This window comes from Papaver somniferum, chromosome 9 (assembly GCF_003573695.1).
Source record: "Papaver somniferum cultivar HN1 chromosome 9, ASM357369v1, whole genome shotgun sequence".
Taxonomy (NCBI): domain Eukaryota; kingdom Viridiplantae; phylum Streptophyta; class Magnoliopsida; order Ranunculales; family Papaveraceae; genus Papaver; species Papaver somniferum.
In genome coordinates, this window is record NC_039366.1 from 92,390,033 (window position 1) to 92,408,702 (window position 18,670).

The following is an 18,670-nucleotide window of genomic DNA, read 5'->3' on the forward strand; positions in this document are numbered from 1 at the left end:
TACAGTCTACATGAATGGATTTTCCAAGTGAGACCTGACTTAATGGTTAAAAAGTTAAAAAGTCTTAAATCCATGCTTAGAAAACAAATAAACTGGTTGCTTTTATATATGAAGATGTACATACATTACACAATTGAAGTAGTACCTTGTCTTTCGAATTCCACGATATAACATTGGTAACCTACGAATAAAGTCATTAGTTGAATGAAGAACCCATCATCTCAAATAGTATTTATAAGTCCCTTGAATAAAGCAGTACTCATGTATGCTTTGAGATGGAAACCGAATGGACAATCAAGTCGTTTCTTTTTCTCTGTTTATCCCTAATTTGTATCAACATATCATTTGAATCAAATGTAACTTCCGCACAAGTCCAATGTGGATCCGGAGCCGGTGGCGCACTGTGTTCAGGAGGTCTTTGTTGCAGTCAATATGGTTATTGCGGAAGCACCTCCGCTTATTGTGGTGCTGGTTGCCAAAGCCAATGCACAATTGTTTCACCACCACCGCCACCTCCATCAACACCGCCTCCTCCACCTCCTAGCGGGAATTTAACCTTACTTATTAGTCAATCACTTTTCGATCAACTTTTGGCGTATCGCAATGACACAAGCTGCATGGGAAAATTTTACACGTATGCGGCTTTTATTGAAGCAGCCAAGTCTTTTAGCAGCTTTGCTGCCGTTGGAGATACCAATACGCGCAAGAAAGAGATTGCTGCTTTTTTGGCTCAAACCTCTCATGAAACAACTGGTACGCTAAATTAAATTTTTACTTAGTTTGTAATTTAGGCTCCTTTAAATTGGCTCCCAACCTGAGATTGACTAGCAAATATTTAACATTTTCCACCAAAAAAAAAAAAGAAAAAAACTAGCAAACTTACACTTCTACGCATGACAAGATAAATTTTACATACAGGTGGGTGGGCTACAGCTCCTGGGGGACCATATTCATGGGGTTATTGTTTTATTCAAGAGAGGAGTCCTACAAGTATCTACTGTCAATCAGGTACGCAGTGGCCTTGTGCTTCCGGCAAAAGCTATTACGGTCGAGGACCCATTCAAATTTCATGGTAATACTTCTTTTACCGGTTAATTTCAACTTTTAATTCTAGTTTAAGAAAGTCATTCTCAAGTTCCGGCTATTCCATTGTATTAAAATGTTTGATATACATCGTATTAACGTGCATGATAGGAACTACAATTATGGACAAGCTGCACAAGTTTTACAAGTAGACATCTTGAATAATCCAGATTTGGTTGCTCAAGATCCTATCATTTCATTCAAGACAGCATTATGGTTTTGGATGACCCCGCAATCTCTGAAGCCATCTTGCCACGATGTCGTTATTGGACAATGGCAACCTACGTCAACCGATGTATCAGCTGGCCGTTTGCCAGGTTACGGGGTCATCACTAATATCATCAATGGAGGAATCGAATGTAATAAAGGTCCAAATGACAGTGGTAAAGATAGAATTGGATTCTACCAGAGATATTGTAGCTTGATGGGGGTCAGTGTAGGTGACAACCTCGATTGCTATTATCAAAAGCCTTTTGGTGTATAATTAAATTAAAATTAAATATTATAATTTATGCCGAATAAAAATCTATGGAATAAAAAATTTGTATATTATGCGTAGTTCTGCTAAGTGCCTAATGGAAATAGTCTTTTACCAATGGGACCAAGTTTACGGCAACCAATATTGTTTGTTATACATGGTGTGTTTTTTCCTTCTTTTGTAGACTCAACTGAAAAACTACCTCCACAACCTTTCCTTCTCCACTCCTTGCGATAAATCAGTGTGTATATTACAATTATAAGAAAAATAATTCAGTCTATCGAGAATATGAGATCAGAAAGTCTAGTATTTGCACTATAGTTCAACAAGGTCATTCTACAAGCACACTAGACAGTTATTTCTGATGTTTTCTCTGCTTCTTTCCTAAGACCAATCCTTCCACTCCTTTGTGACCGAAGTAAGACGTGAACAATTACTTTTTGTTTTAGCCCCGTCTTGTACGATTTTGATCTCTGAAACTCACTCAAATATCAAACTTACTTCATACTTTTACAGCATATTATTTTTATCCTAAAACAATTAACGACCACAACGCAAGATCAATCTCTCGATTACAACATCAATTTCTCATTTGTTCAAAATGGTTTATCTTAGGTCAGGTTCGACAACCTCTAACACCACTACCACTCCTCTTAACACCACTCTCACTAATCTAAATCCTCATGCCTTTTGTCGTGCTCCCGAAGAGGTCAGAAAATACCCCAAGCTTAGCCAACATAGTTGATCTTGAGACAAGACACAATTGGATATGTCTACCACTCAGAAGGAGGTACATACCTTGTTAAAACTTCTAGAGATATCTTGTTAAAACTTCTTAAGGAATTTATGAGACACCTTAGATGAAGTTTTTTTTCTAATCCAGATTTCAACCAACTAGTGTCAGTATACGATCTTAGATTGAAATCTATCAAATCTAGGGTTTATGATCAACAATTTTTGAATGACCTTATATAAGAAGAGAAGGACCTTACAATAAACAAAAATTATTAAATCGAAGGGGATCGCGCGACAAAAGGTTTTAACAAAACTATTTGACAAAACACGTAGACCATGAGATCTTATATATCGGACGGATAATAGTTTTGATATCATTGCGCAAAATATAGCTCTAGGACGTGTTTGGCTAATCACATGGACATAATATTTTCTTTGGTTTCCTTCTCCGTCGATCTTGAGTAGCAAATTATAAGAAATCGTCAACTCATTTTATATTTTGGGTGATAATCTATCCGTTCTCATCAAGATTTTGTCCTCTTTAATTAAATTATTTCTAATGGTTCTTCTTTTTCTTAAGTTTATTCTTATGAATTCATGGTAAATGAATAATGTATGGGAACTCTAAAAGAAAAGGATGACTTGACAGAAAGATTAGAGCTTATGCCTCCTCTTCTTAATCCCATTATTAAGTGGATTCACGAGAATTCAATAACATAGGAAAACTCAAACTCGTGTAGATAAAAGTATCAATTTAAATTAAAAAACCAATACAAAACACCATACTAAGCTTCTCTATGAGAAAATAGTTCTGAGTTACTCAGAACATGGTTGTCGCTAAGATGAAAATTTTGAGCATCAAATATTAAGTTAAGAGGAAGAAATTGGGACAAAAAGAATGAAAAAGAAAAATATGGGGTAAGTGCCTTCTCGATTGTTCGTTCCGCCATTAAAGAGCATATCGAGGAATATGGGGATCCCGAATACATTAGTTTACATTCCACAAGTTTGTTCGCTACCAAACACATATGAAGAGTAATTTAAGCGTCGTGTCATTAAAAATGCTAACCGTTAGATAGATAAGATCTTATGGATACTATGTTTTGTCAAAAATTTTTGTCAAAAAAGTTTGTTGGTCGATCTCGACCCTTATTAAATTAACCTAGATTACAAGTTGTGTAACTATCAATAAGATTATTACCAACTCGTGCTTTGTGATCCTCGAAACAAAGTCTTATTGTCTCACTATCGTTTACGAAGAACAAATATAGTGGAAAACAACCTTATGAAGCACACACAAATGTTCCAAAGGGATGAATTGTGTATCTTACATGAACCCTTTATTTATAGTGAATGGTTGCTTGAATTCTAAACAAGTTCATGAGTTATTTCCAAGACTCTCCTTATTTTGAGAGTCTTTCCTTGTTACACCTCTTGCATAAATAATTACTTTAGCATAAATTGTATTTTTTTTTGTAAAATAAATTATAGTTTAAATTAGAAAGGAGTTTAAAACATCACACACACTTTAATATGGCAATCAATTATGTTTGGAAGTATATCCATCTTGCCTAGAAGAGGAAACATCAAAAACTTTACTAAAAAAAGGCATATAATCACGTTTTTATGCTTAAGCCCTTGAAACGTTACAAAATGTTCGTGGATTGTTTCCTAATCACAAACCGCAACAACAACAACAACAATACTTATAAGTGTTGCTTCAATAAATCAATCATATTCTTCATTATAACTCGGAATTGAGTGATTCTTGGATCGTTGAATTCATATGCTCATTCACTACAACATCCTTTCCAGGTACAAAGGTCATTCTCACTAAAGTCTTTGGCTCAAATATCCTCGAGTCATACATAAATATATATTTACCGTCATTGGAGTTGTTACATAGAGTGAGCACTTGTTTCAATAGATTAGAAAGGTAGAATTGAATAATAGTTCCAAATTAAATCATTCACCATATACCTTTGTTGATACCTTAGTTTGATCTTCAGTCTTCAACCTTCGAGGGTTTATTGAGTGATGTCTGATACTCAACTCCCAACTTTTAATCTTATTCTGAGACTTGACTCTAGTTGACTAGAAATGAAGATATAGTTTGTTCAACTAACATTGACGACAAGATTGAGATAGGAAAAGTTGTGGGTTCGACCGAGCATAGCTTTAACAAATACAACATTATCAAATTGCATGTTGTACGACGTCCAATAACTTTCCAAGAAGTAACAGATCCCAAATATTATTATTTCCATAGTTTTGGCAATCATCCAAAAAGTGAATGCAATGGCTTGAAACATATTATCAAGGAAAGTATAGAATCAGGTGAACTATACTTGGGGAATTGAAGGTGTTCACAAAGATCATATTCTTGTTAGAAGCTTCACTTTCTCTAAAAAGCCTATTACTAGGACAACTCAGTATTTACTGAAACACTTATGTGAACTTCTTTACTTCTCAAATACGCAACGCAAGGATATGTTTATCGCTCTCAATCAAGTTATATCTGGAATGAATTTTATTTTTTTCCATATGAAATTGAAGTGTGTCCAAAACCTGCTAGGAAGAACGTGGCCAATAAAAGGGAGGAGAAATGTGACTGGGGACTACTCACTGCGTTCCACCTCCAAGATATTTAATTTGAGAGAACAATGACCAACGTTGGCACAGCTGTCAACATCATCCCCATTAAAACTCTCGGAGCCGTAGAATTTTCCTGTCGCGTGGTCACCTACTCCCCAATGATGATTAAAGTCTCTGAAGAAAATTCTAGGGATGCCTATTGATACATGACCCTAGAAGCACGGATGGGATCTGCTCAGACAACTACCGGGCTTTACATCGTCAAAGAAGATCCACATTATGGTATGGTCCTAGGACACCCGTGTTTGCACAACAACAAGGAAACTTCTGGCATTTCTCCCACACCATCGTCAATGTCACTTGGAAATTTAATTAATCATGTGATGATAAGAATCCAAGACTGTTTATGTAATACCCCGATTCGGAAGGCAGGTTTCGCTGAACGGAATATAGGTAATGGCTTGTCATTTTCTTACACCGAGGCCTTTTCATCATAGTTATCTCCAGATTTGGCAGAAAACTCTACAGTTAAGCGTGCTCGGGCGGAAGTAATACGGGGATGGGTGACCTCTAGCAAGTTGTTGCTGGACCATCGCAGCGACGCCTGTTAAAACCATATATTTTCGGATAACCGCATTGGCTAAGTGAGGACAATATCAGTGGAGGGTCCGGTCATTACAAATAGTATCAGAGCCGACGATGGATCACCTGTCGAGGGTGAGAGTACGCTGGAGGGAATATGTCAGGTACTGGTATCATGAGGGACAGGGAACGTAGGACATCTGAGATTGAATATATCTGGTGCCGAGGACAACTCCAATTTAAGATGGTTGTATTGTAATATCCCAATTCGGAAGGTAGAGTTCGCTGAATGAAATATATATAATGGTTTGTCCTTTTCTTACGCAGAGGCCTTTTCAGCACAGTTGGCTCCATAATTAACAGAAACCTCTGCAGTTAAGCATGCTCGGGTGGGAGTAATCCAAGGATTGGTGACCTCCTCGGAAACTGTTATTGGATCATCGTAGTGGGCCCTTTAAAAACCTGACACTATCGGATAACCACAGTAGCTAAGTGGGACGATATCGGTAGAGGTTCGGGTCATTACACTCACTCAAGGATACTATTAAACAATTTCATCTCACTTTTGATGCATATCGATCTATGTTTAACAAGTTCTAGTTCTTGCATAGTCATTGCCGGTTAACGTAACAAAGGATTTGAATACACGGTCCTAAAAAGTGGATAGACAATGATTATGAGACTCATAAGTTATTATTGAAATCCAGATTCGAGCAAAACCAACATCTTCATCTTTAGTGAATCGATGCATTTTGAGAACTTTGCGAGATCCGAGCACTGGTGCAAAAAATAAATAAATCAACGAATACTTAATTGATTGGGGTAAATTTTTTTGGAGAATGTTTAACTTTTTACAATGTAATACGTATGGGCCGGATCGGCTGAGTTACTCGGGGATCGACCTCTGGCCGATACGATCATCAAATACTTGGTCGGGCCAAGTTTTTACCATTTACTCCCGACTCAGTGATGAACGATCCGAGTTCCTGCAAAATCACGAGTTTACCGAGCATTAAAGTCAAAGTGCTTTAATTACTTAAAAATTAAAAATATATTCCTATAATTACGTTTAAAGAAAATGAAAATTAATCATAAAATGTAAAACACCCCTGTAATCATATTAAATAATAAATCCAAATATCATTTTTCTAATTCTTTTGTCATATATGTTGATTGACTGACATTTCATTATTAATTGATTGTCGGTGATTCACTACTAATTAAGTAAAAATTAATTAAGATTAACCATGTACCCATAATATATATAGCCATATTCACGATAAAATATAATAATTTCATATATGATTTTCCAAAATCTTAAGATTTCTTACCATATTTATCGATAAATTAACAATTGTTAAGGATAAGAACAATAAAAACGAGTACTAGTTGACTCGCCGAGTTACTCGATGGGGATCGGCCAGGATCAGAGATCGACTCCCAGCCGAAGGTAGTCGTTATTGTTAATAAAAACTCGGAAGAAAGTCGTTATTGTCTGAACAACTCAGAAGAAAGTCGTTATTGTGAAGAACAATTCGGAAGATAGTTGTTATTGTCTGAACAACTCGGAAGAAAGTCGTTATTATCTGAACAACTCGCCGAGTTTCAATAAAATACTTGTTATAATTCAACAACTCGAAAGATAGTCGTTTAATATCAAATAGAAGGCCAAAATTAAGTGCGACAGGAAAAAAAAGTATTCATATTCTGAACAACACAGTTTCCACAAAAAATCTAGGCGGAACCAGTCTCCGCGGTAGCAATCCAGTTTCCGCATATAATAAAATTTTGGTTTCTGCGAGCCAAATCATAGCTCACCAACACTATAGATATGTAGTTTCCATCAACCATGACTTAACTAACTATAACAATCTAACAAATTTTACTGTTACATAATTGTTCGTCACTGCTAGATTCTATAACATATAAAATAAAAATAAAATAAACCAAAAGGAAAAGGAAAAGAAGTTGGCTAACTAGGAGCACCATAGATTCATAATGCTTTATGTAATTGTGGTATTAAAAGATAATTAATTGGGGGAAAGCCACTTTTATTAGAGAAAAAGCTGACCCAGTCTAGTTTATTTGACTTTTTGTCAATATTGGGTGGATCTGATAATAAGCTTTCCCCTATCAAATTTCCCTTTTGGAGTTTAGATACCCATATCGCCCTTCAAACGTGCAGATGGCATGAGAACATCGTTAAGTGAGTTGTGCAACATACAAGAGGAGGCGACTGATTGTATGATATAGGTGCTGCAACGAAACTGGTACCGTACGGACAAATCAGAGAGGCAAAAATAAAAGCAAACAAACCTATTATGCCATCTTTAACGGTAGTTTACAAGTCGTTCCCATTAGTGCTGCTACTTGTTAACTGAAACTTCTATCGAACGTCTAGATCGTGCATTTGATCTTATGAAAAAGACAAGAAGCTTGGGATAGTGGAATTATAACTGGAATCCATAACTATTGGTCAAAGGACGTTTGAGCACACCCAAGTAAGACGATGTACATGTTATATGAGAGGACTCGATAAGTGATCTCCTAAATTTCTTAGGAATTTAGGCATTGTATAGATCTAGTGTTTAAATAAAATAAAGTTTTTTTTTTTGCTCAATCATTTCCAATTTTATTACTCATTATGAAAAAATTACATTTCTCAAAATAGTCAAAAATGAGAAAACTCACAACCAAAAAGAATAAAAAACTGAAAAGGACTAAAAACTGAATTACAAGCCCGGTAGCCCATAAAAATCAGCAAACCCTGTAATATATCAGGTGATTCCATAGCAGAGATAAAACTTGGTCTTGTTGTGAAACACTGACTTACCCCCTCTCCAAGCTTGCATCTTTCTTTGCCATAATATCAACAATAAAATTTATTTTTCTCAAACTATGTACAAACTGGATACTCCATAGTAGTTCTTTTATTCTACTCCATCTCGCCTGAATGATCCAAGGTAGCTTCCCAGAGATATATGCCTTTACTGCTGCATTAAAATCTGAGTTAATGCAAAGGTTATACTTAGTGTTTTGCAAAGCCCATTCTGCAGCCCTAATAATAGCCATTATTTCTGCAATGAAGTTGGTTGCAATACCCAGTCCTCTAGCTTCAACATATATAAACTCCCCCTGATCACCTATGCATACAAATTCATAGCCCGGTATACCTGGATTACCTCTAGAAGCACCATCCAAACAAATAAGTGTTTGATTTATTGCAGGGAGATGAAATCTAACTTCCACAATCCTCTGTAGTTTTATTGGTTGGCTTTTCAATTCAAATTTTTTGAAAATCATGAAATCATAACTATAATCCCACATGAAACTTTTTATTCTCACTGCACAGTCTTTTGTGTATTGTTTTATTCTCTTATTGAACTTCCCCATATCCACTTTCTCATTTTCAAAACATATTTTGTTTTTTTAAGAACCAAAGTTCCATCATTGTTATTGAATCTATCAGGATCCAGACATCTTTAATAGCTCCACTTTTATGTTTAGCAAAATTCATCACATCTTCATAAGATTTAGGATTACAGAACAAAAAAATTCCACCTAACCAATCCCATATCAACTGACTGAAATTGCAGTACCATAAAATATGCTCAAGGTTATCAGTATTACTTCCACATATATAGCATTTAGATGCTAAGCTGAAACTTTTTTCTTGCATTTTATCATCAGTTGCACATATTCCCCTCACTATCTTCCATATATTACTAGCAGTTGTGGGATATAGAACAAGATTCCATACATATCTATCCCATTACACCTTTTGGTAATGATATCTAACCAATTCTACAGCCGATGACACAGTGAACTCACCTGACATTGTACCAGACCAAATCCTGGTGTCCTTCTGTCTTGATATAGTGGGTAGATCCTCCACCTGAAATACTGTAACAGTATTTGAGGAATTAACCATGCACCATCAACAATCAAATCATCCACCATCATATTTTTATTCTGCAACATATGTTCATCCTCATTAAACAACTTAATAAGAGGTTTTTCTTTGATCCAAGCATCCCTCCACACTGAAATTTGTTCACCAATACCTGTAATCCATCTTGTGTGCTGCTTAACTGATGAGTGCCAAATATTGTATATATCTATCCCTTTTTGTTGGCATTTAACTCATCTTTTATGCATTAATTCTACATTTTATCCCATATTCTGTATTTTCATTGTTTTCGAGAATAAATATTTTTATTAATTAATTTTGCATTTTTAGGTAATAAATAAAGTCTGGATGACTTGCGGAGCAAAAAGAGCAGAAAAGTAGTGAAAAGCCGGGAGAAATCACGCAAGGAAGCCGCGAAGAATGGTGCGCACAACCTCATTTTCTACACACAAAAACGCCTCCGTTCTCAGCCATCAGATCAGTTCTCAGAAGCATCCGATGGTCGCTCCTTCATAGAGCATCAAAATCTGAAGTCTCTGCCAAGCACCACAGCGATGAAATTCCAAGCCTTCAGATTAGATGGTAGTTGAATCCAACGGTTGCTCCCTTGCTGTGCATCGAAGTTTGATATCTCCGCCTTACACTACAGTACCTAACTCCATCAAGTACCGTTCGTTTCGTTGTATCCCTTCATCCGACGGTTTCTCCTCGCTTGCCTCCGCATCACCGTCCGATCTACCTACCAGCTCCACATCTCACGGCTTAGTCTCGCTGAACATCAAAAATCGATGAAGCCGCCACACACTGGAGCACCCGAACCCTAGACCTCAAACAAACAGCCCCTACCCTAACCCATATCGACCTCTCCTCCCTCACCTCCCTCTGCAGAACCACCTTCTTCACCTGCCGCACCACCATCATCACCAGCACCTTCTTCACCTGCTACAACCATCATGCAACCACCATACCATCATCACAACCACCCATATTACCTAAACCACCTAATACCCCTCTCTCTAGCCCTCTATTTCACTGATTTCTCACCATTCTTTTCTCTGAAACCCTAGGTGAGAAATCAGTCAAATAGGTGAGTCTCGAGTAGTAATTGAAGCATGGGAATGGAACAGAGGACCAAGTCGAAGAATGGGTCGAAGAAAAACTCGTCAAATCACATCAATTTGGGTAAGAATTTACCAAACCCTAGTTCTGTCAATTTGGGGGTTTTTACATAAATCCTAATTAGGTTGAGATAGAGCATGGAGAAGATAAAGTGGGTGATATAGGGTAGGTAATTGAATTTAACTGTGATTTTCTGTCACATTAGGTAGAACCCTAATGTCTACTGTTTTGGGGATTTTTGGGTGAAAAGGGTGTAAACCCTAATCATGTAATTGGGTATAAAAAGGGGACTGTGGTGGGTGTAATGGATTATCTCTGGACTAGCCAGTGTATCCCCATGAGGGCTGGACTAGCCAGTTCCTCTTGGGTAGATTTTTCTTCCCTGTTCTGTATTTGTAGACTTAATTTTAATTTGCAATTTTAATTCCAAATTCAGTTTTAGTTCATCATGTTTTCAATTCATGTGTTTGCTATCCATGTTTTTCCATGTTCTGTGTATTGTTCAATTTCTCCATTAGTTGTAATGTTAATGTTCCTGTTAATGTGCTTGTTTTCATATTTTGTTGATGTTCCTGTTAAATGTGCATGTTCCTGTTGATGTTTGTGTAATGTTAATGTTTAGTTCACTACTGTTAGTTTAATGGAATGCTAGGCTAGAAACCTTTGAAGCACTGAATTGATTGAGTAATGGAAGAAATCAGTGCTCATAGCAAGCTGATTATCTTGCCATTCCATTTTTGTATGCTTAGGTTGCACTGATTTGATTGAGCATTGGGAGAAATTAGTGCTCATAGCAAGCTAATTCTCTTCCAATTCTTTTTGAATGCCTTAGCTTTGCTTTGTTACTTCTTCTCCACATCCCTGCCCTTGGCCTTAGGCCTTGGTTCATTTATCTTGTTCACACTGTTTTCTTCATTGTCTTCATTGTCTTGTTTTATTTACTGCATTGCCTTTGCTTTATTGCCTTGTTTTCCCACTGTTTTCTTCCTTGCTTGTGCTACTGCTGCTGTTGCTTCCCTTGCTGTTGCTGCTGTTGCTGCAGCTGCTGTTGCTGCAGCTGCCTTTTCTTTCCCCTGCTGCTGTGCACTTGCCTTGCATTGCTTGTGCAACACTGCTGCTGCTGTTGCTTTCTTTTCTTTGCTACTGCAGCTGTCTCCTTCCACAGCCTTGCAACCCTGCTGCAGCTGCTTTCCTTTGCATTGCTGCACTGCCTCCCTTCCACTGCTTGTGCAGCTGCTGTGCACTTGCCTTTTGCACTGCTGCATTGCTTTCTTTGCCTTGTGCTGCTGCTGTTGCTGTTGTTGTGCTGCTCCACTGCTGCTGCCTTTTCCCTGTCTGCTGATGCCCCAAAGCTCATAAGTTACAAACCCCAAGTTCAGTTCATTGAAACCAAAGGCTAAAAGACCAGGTTCAAAGCCCACTCACTGGTAATTCCATAGTCCACTGAGCCCAAGCCTAAGTTTAAGACCAAACCAACTGAGTCCAAGGCTCAGTTCATCATTCAAAGGCCCAAAGCCCATTTACACTTCAAAGACCAACTGAGCCCAAGCTCAGTTCATTTTATTGTTATCAAACCCATTAGTACTCTAAGCCCATTAGCAATTTAGAGCCCATTAGCAATTTAGAGCCCATTAGCAATTTAGAGCCCAAATAGCTAAACACAACAAAACACTCCCAATCTCTGTGGATCGACCCGTACTTGCACGAGCTACAACTGACGACCGTGCACTTGCGGTATTACTGTAGGTCCGCGTTTCTTCGCTTCATTTTTATACACATCTCCGGGCCCACCAAGTTTTTGGCCGGGGAACATTTTGCATTTAAATTTAATATCTTTGAGGCCTACCAAGTTTTTGGCGCCGCTGCCGGGGATTGGTGTTGTGTTTTTCTTGTGTTTTTCTTTAGCTATTTTGTATTTCATTTCATAGCATTTGCATCTGCATCTGCTTCACTTCATTTGCTGTTGGACCTGCTGTTCTGAACCTGTTTTTCCTCTGCTGGGACGCCACCAAGGAAAAGAACCAAAACCCAACTGGGTTTTTGCAACAATATCAGAGCAGCTGGGCTGTGCTAAAAAGGTAAGCCTAAACCCATTCCATTGAGAGAACCCAACCTGTGGGCTTCCAAATTTCTTTAATTGTGGGCTTGTAATAATTAATCCAATTTTTTGGGCTTTTTATTTTTCTATTTTGGGTTTGTAATTAATTATTTTTGGGCTTGTTGTTTAATTTGTGGGCTTGTATTTATTTTGTGTGGGCTTGTTTAAATTCTTCTATTGGACTTGTATTTTGTATTCTGGGTTTAAACCCAGCTGAGCTTATAACTGATTGTGGACTTGTATTCCACTCAAAAGTGGACCTCGAAACCAAAGTTTTAAAACAAACGTCGGGCCTTAACCAACGGGGCCAAACCGAATTTTAAACTTTCAAAAAAAAAAAAATAATTAAAACTTGGATTTTCGTAGGCCGCAGCCTTCATTCCATTAGAGGACAAATAGTGGGCTTGCTCCCATACAAAAACCAAATTTTATTTTCTTTTTAAAAAAAAAAAAAAAAAAAAATTCTTTTGCTCCCAATTTTTAAAACCAAATTTCTACTTTGCTCCCATTTTTAAACCAAATTTTCTTTTTCGTTTTCCCATCAAAACCAAATTTGTCTTTTTCCCAACAAAACCAAATTTTTTCCAAAAAGTCTAATCCCAAAAAAAAAAAAAAAAAAAAAAAAAACCAAATTTTCTTGTAGATAATGTGTTAGTTAAATTTCCTTTTGTATATATTTTGTGCTCATCCATTGGACTCCGAATATGTTGGATTTTTGCCTTGGATAACGGAGTTTTAATTCTGCTTTCGCCGAAATCGGGTATTCTCTCTCCTTTTACTCTACTCAACATGTCCCTTTCCATATGTTGCATTTTAATTCGTTCCATATTTTGAAACATTGAGGACAATGTTTAGTTTAGGTTTGGGGGTATAGAGTAGATACCACGATAATATGCCATAATTGAAAACAAAACTCCATCTTTTTGAAAAAATTGAAAAATTCCAAAAAAATTAAAAAATGAAAAATCATAAAAAATGGAGCTCATTTACCTTGAAATGTTGACTCTTGTGCAAATATGTATTTTTATTAGGAGTCTTAGTCTAGATATTTAGGCACCCTGATTCTAGCACAATTCACATAGTGATAAGAAATTTGCACGTGCACGATCTACCAATACATGTATGGCCTCGATCTTCAAGGTGTTTGATAGGAAGTTACGATTGCCAATCACTTTAGAATACTGAACGAAACTTGACTAGCTTGTTCTTTGGTTGGTTGGGATAGAAGGTGGAGGTTACATTAAGAAAGACAACCATCGAATTTAACTGGGTGCATCAAAAAGGGCTACCTCTTGCAAAGTGTCATGTAATTTTTGTTTCCTTTTGTATTTGTATCAAAAGTGTTTACTCTTAAAAAAAAAAAAAAAAAACACGATGTATATATTCAGAAAAAAAAAAGAGAAAAAATATCAGAAAAATACAAAAAAATCAAGTATTTATCAATTCCATCATCTCTTGTTCCAAAAATAAAAGAGAGTAGTCAATGTAAATAAGAGTCATGTAAAGAGTCATCTTTTGTGTTTTTTTTGTAATAAGCAAGGAGGGTGTATGCCATTGATGTACAACGCGAGTAATTGTGAAATACCTCCAACTCATTCACAATTCGCGTAAAGTCCGGACAGCTAGCTAGATTTCGACCTTGGTTCTTAGCCTGAGAAACTATCTCTTGGTGATTAGTAGTCATAAATTCAGATCTTTCTTTACACATGTGTAGATACACTTTACACTCTTATCACATGTCTTTTTTTGTTATCAGTGCTAGGATTGTGCCTTTGATAGCTAGATTGACATCTCCATTTTGCTGTGAGCTTAAACTGTTTTGCACATGTCACATTTGATGGAATATGAGCTCATATTTTGTCCTTAGGTTTTGTAGGCACACCTCTGGTAAACCTTCACGAGACTTCACTCGTCCACTAGGGACACTTAGTGGTTTAAAAGGCTTAGTGCATACGCTAAATGCATTCGAGAGACCAGCGACAGTGGTATAGTTAGGATTTCCTTAGTTCTGTTTTACTTGAGGACAAGTAAAATTCAGGTTTGGGGGTATTTGATGAGTGCCAAATATTGTATATATCTATCCCTTTTTGTTGGCATTTAACTCATCTTTTATGCATTAATTCTACATTTTATCCCATATTCTGTATTTTCATTGTTTTCGAGAATAAATATTTTTATTAATTAATTTTGCATTTTTAGGTAATAAATAAAGTCTGGATGACTTGCGGAGCAAAAAAAAAAAGTAGTGAAAAGCCGGGAGAAATCACGCAAGGAAGCCGCGAAGAATGGTGCGCACAACCTCATTTTCTACACACAAAAACGCCTCCGTTCTCAGCCATCAGATCAGTTCTCAGAAGCATCCGATGGTCGCTCCTTCATAGAGCATCAAAATCTGAAGTCTCTGCCAAGCACCACAGCGATGAAATTCCAAGCCTTCAGATTAGATGGTAGTTGAATCCAACGGTTGCTCCCTTGCTGTGCATCGAAGTTTGATATCTCCGCCTTACACTACAGTACCTAACTCCATCAAGTACCGTTCGTTTCGTTGTATCCCTTCATCCGACGGTCTCTCCTCGCTTGCCTCCGCATCACCGTCCGATCTACCTACCAGCTCCACATCTCACGGCTTAGTCTCGCTGAACATCAAAAATCGATGAAGCCGCCACACACTGGAGCACCCGAACCCTAGACCTCAAACAAACAGCCCCTACCCTAACCCATATCGACCTCTCCTCCCTCACCTCCCTCTGCAGAACCACCTTCTTCACCTGCCGCACCACCATCATCACCAGCACCTTCTTCACCTGCTACAACCATCATGCAACCACCATACCATCATCACAACCACCCATATTACCTAAACCACCTAATACCCCTCTCTCTAGCCCTCTATTTCACTGATTTCTCACCATTCTTTTCTCTGAAACCCTAGGTGAGAAATCAGTCAAATAGGTGAGTCTCGAGTAGTAATTGAAGCATGGGAATGGAACAGAGGACCAAGGAGAAGAATGGGTCGAAGAAAAACTCGTCAAATCACATCAATTTGGGTAAGAATTTACCAAACCCTAGTTCTGTCAATTTGGGGGTTTTTACATAAATCCTAATTAGGTTGAGATAGAGCATGGAGAAGATAAAGTGGGTGATATAGGGTAGGTAATTGAATTTAACTGTGATTTTCTGTCACATTAGGTAGAACCCTAATGTCTACTGTTTTGGGGATTTTTGGGTGAAAAGGGTGTAAACCCTAATCATGTAATTGGGTATAAAAAGGGGACTGTGGTGGGTGTAATGGATTATCTCTGGACTAGCCAGTGTATCCCCATGAGGGCTGGACTAGCCAGTTATCCCTATGGGTAGAGTTTTGGGTAGATTTTCTTCCTGTTCTGTATTTGTAGACTTAATTTTAATTTGCAATTTTAATTCCAAATTCAGTTTTAGTTCATCATGTTTTCAATTCATGTGTTTGCTATCCATGTTTTTCCATGTTCTGTGTATTGTTCAATTTCTCCATTAGTTGTAATGTTAATGTTCCTGTTAATGTGCTTGTTTTCATATTCTGTTGATGTTCCTGTTAAATGTGCATGTTCCTGTTGATGTTTGTGTAATGTTAATGTTTAGTTCACTACTGTTAGTTTAATGGAATGCTAGGCTAGAAACCTTTGAAGCACTGAATTGATTGAGTAATGGAAGAAATCAGTGCTCATAGCAAGCTGATTATCTTGCCATTCCATTTTTGTATGCTTAGGTTGCACTGATTTGATTGAGCATTGGGAGAAATTAGTGCTCATAGCAAGCTAATTCTCTTCCCATTCTTTTTGAATGCCTTAGCTTTGCTTTGTTACTTCTTCTCCACATCCCTGCCCTTGGCCTTAGGCCTTGGTTCATTTATCTTGTTCACACTGTTTTCTTCATTGTCTTCATTGTCTTGTTTTATTTACTGCATTGCCTTTGCTTTATTGCCTTGTTTTCCCACTGTTTTCTTCCTTGCTTGTGCTACTGCTGCTGTTGCTTCCCTTGCTGTTGCTGCTGTTGCTGCAGCTGCTGTTGCTGCAGCTGCCTTTTCTTTCCCCTGCTGCTGTGCACTTGCCTTGTATTGCTTGTGCAGCACTGCTGCTGCTGTTGCTTTCTTTTCTTTGCTACTGCAGCTGTCTCCTTCCACAGCCTTGCAACCCTGCTGCAGCTGCTTTCCTTTGCATTGCTGCACTGCCTCCCTTCCACTGCTTGTGCAGCTGCTGTGCACTTGCCTTTTGCACTGCTGCATTGCTTTCTTTGCCTTGTGCTGCTGCTGTTGCTGTTGTTGTGCTGCTCCACTGCTGCTGCCTTTTCCCTGTCTGCTGATGCCCCAAAGCTCATAAGTTACAAACCCCAAGTTCAGTTCATTGAAACCAAAGGCTAAAAGACCAGGTTCAAAGCCCACTCACTGGTAATTCCATAGTCCACTGAGCCCAAGCCTAAGTTTAAGACCAAACCAACTGAGTCCAAGGCTCAGTTCATCATTCAAAGGCCCAAAGCCCATTTACACTTCAAAGACCAACTGAGCCCAAGCTCAGTTCATTTTATTGTTATCAAACCCATTAGTACTCTAAGCCCATTAGCAATTTAGAGCCCATTAGCAATTTAGAGCCCAAATAGCTAAACACAACAAAACACTCCCAATCTCTGTGGATCGACCCGTACTTGCACGAGCTACAACTGACGACCGTGCACTTGCGGTATTACTGTAGGCCCGCGTTTCTTCGCTTCATTTTTATACACATCTCCGGGCCCACCAAGTTTTTGGCCGGGGAACATTTTGCATTTAAATTTAATATCTTTGAGGCCTACCATTAACTTCATCAATAACCCATTTTAAACCAGGCCATATTGAAGACTTCCTATAACCTGAAATCCAGTCACCATTCAATGTAGTAAACTTTGCTCTCATAAATCTTGCCCATTCAGCCTCAGAATTTTGTATTTACCATACTAACTTCATTAATAAAGACTTATTAATCACTTACAATATCTTTATACCCAATCCTCCTTCCTCAATTGGAGCACAAGTTTCATCCCATTTTAGAGTTACACATTTTCTATTCATATGGATCCCATGTCCACAAAAAATTCCTTATGAGCCTTTCACAAATCTTCACCACACTTACAGGCCACTTGTAAACTGACATGTTGTAAATTGGGATGTTGCATACTATGGACTTTACTAGTGTAACTCTGCCTTTGAAAGCCAACATTTTACCAATCCAACTTGCTAATATGTTTTGTAGCATTTCCACCCCACCCCCCCAAAAAAAAGTACTTGGTTTTACTCCTCCAGGTTTTAAAATAACTCCTAAGTACTTGTCAGGAAACTGAGAGAGAATCATTTGAAATTCATTATCAATTTGTTGTTTTGTTGCTTCAGTTACACCACCAAAAAAAAGTTTGCTCTTCATCTGATTGATTACTTGTCCAGAAGACGATTGATAGTTTTAACATCTTCAACACCTTTTGTATATTCCTTTTGTGCCCATTGAAGAATAAAAATACATCATCTGCAAATAAGATATGGGTAGGATGGACACCTCTGAACTTGACCATTGGCATAATTTTATTTTCCTCTACCATTTTGCTCAAACTTCTACTCATCTTTAGCTATTACAAAGAGAATTGACGATAGTGGGTCACCTTGCCTCAATCCTCTACTCACTTCAAAGAAACCAACTGGTCCACCATTGACCAAAATTGAAACTCTTGCTGAAATAAACAACCGGTGTAACCAATTCACACATTTTTGAGAAAAAACCAAACTTCTTCGTAACTTCAAATAGAAACCCCAACTCAATGAGTCATATGCTTGTGTAATATCCAATTTTAAACCTACATTTCCACCTCTTCTCTTTGTGTCAAGTTTATTTATCATTTCAGATGCCAAAACTATTTGTTCTTGTATGCACCTATTTTTTATGAATGCACCCTGTTATACCGATACAAGTTTCTCCATCAACCCATACATTCTTGTAGTCATTATCTTTGTAAAAAAATTTAAAACTGAAATTACTAAGGTCTATAAGTCTAAATTGATTTGGTCTTCTAG

The 18,670-nt window shown here is 37.6% G+C and overlaps 1 protein-coding gene across 1 annotated transcript; it reads left to right on the plus strand.

Moving 5' to 3' along the window:
- Positions 1-275: 275 nt before the first annotated feature.
- LOC113312276 (endochitinase) lies at positions 276-1,606 on the plus strand. Its single transcript, XM_026561037.1, has 3 exons — positions 276-753; positions 919-1,072; positions 1,195-1,606. The coding sequence occupies exons 1-3, from the start codon at positions 276-278 to the stop codon at positions 1,565-1,567; spliced, it is 1,005 nt and encodes a 334-aa protein (XP_026416822.1). The 3' UTR covers positions 1,568-1,606.
- Positions 1,607-18,670: the final 17,064 nt, after the last annotated feature.

Excerpts from the sequence above, each read along its gene's own strand:
- LOC113312276 (XM_026561037.1), top strand. The coding sequence starts at position 276 with ATGGAAACCGAATGGACAATCAAGTCGTTTCTTTTTCTCTGTTTATCC. Across the intron at positions 754-918 it reads AACCTCTCATGAAACAACTG|GTGGGTGGGCTACAGCTCCT; the intron begins GTACGCTAAATT and ends TTTTACATACAG. Across the intron at positions 1,073-1,194 it reads GGACCCATTCAAATTTCATG|GAACTACAATTATGGACAAG; the intron begins GTAATACTTCTT and ends CGTGCATGATAG.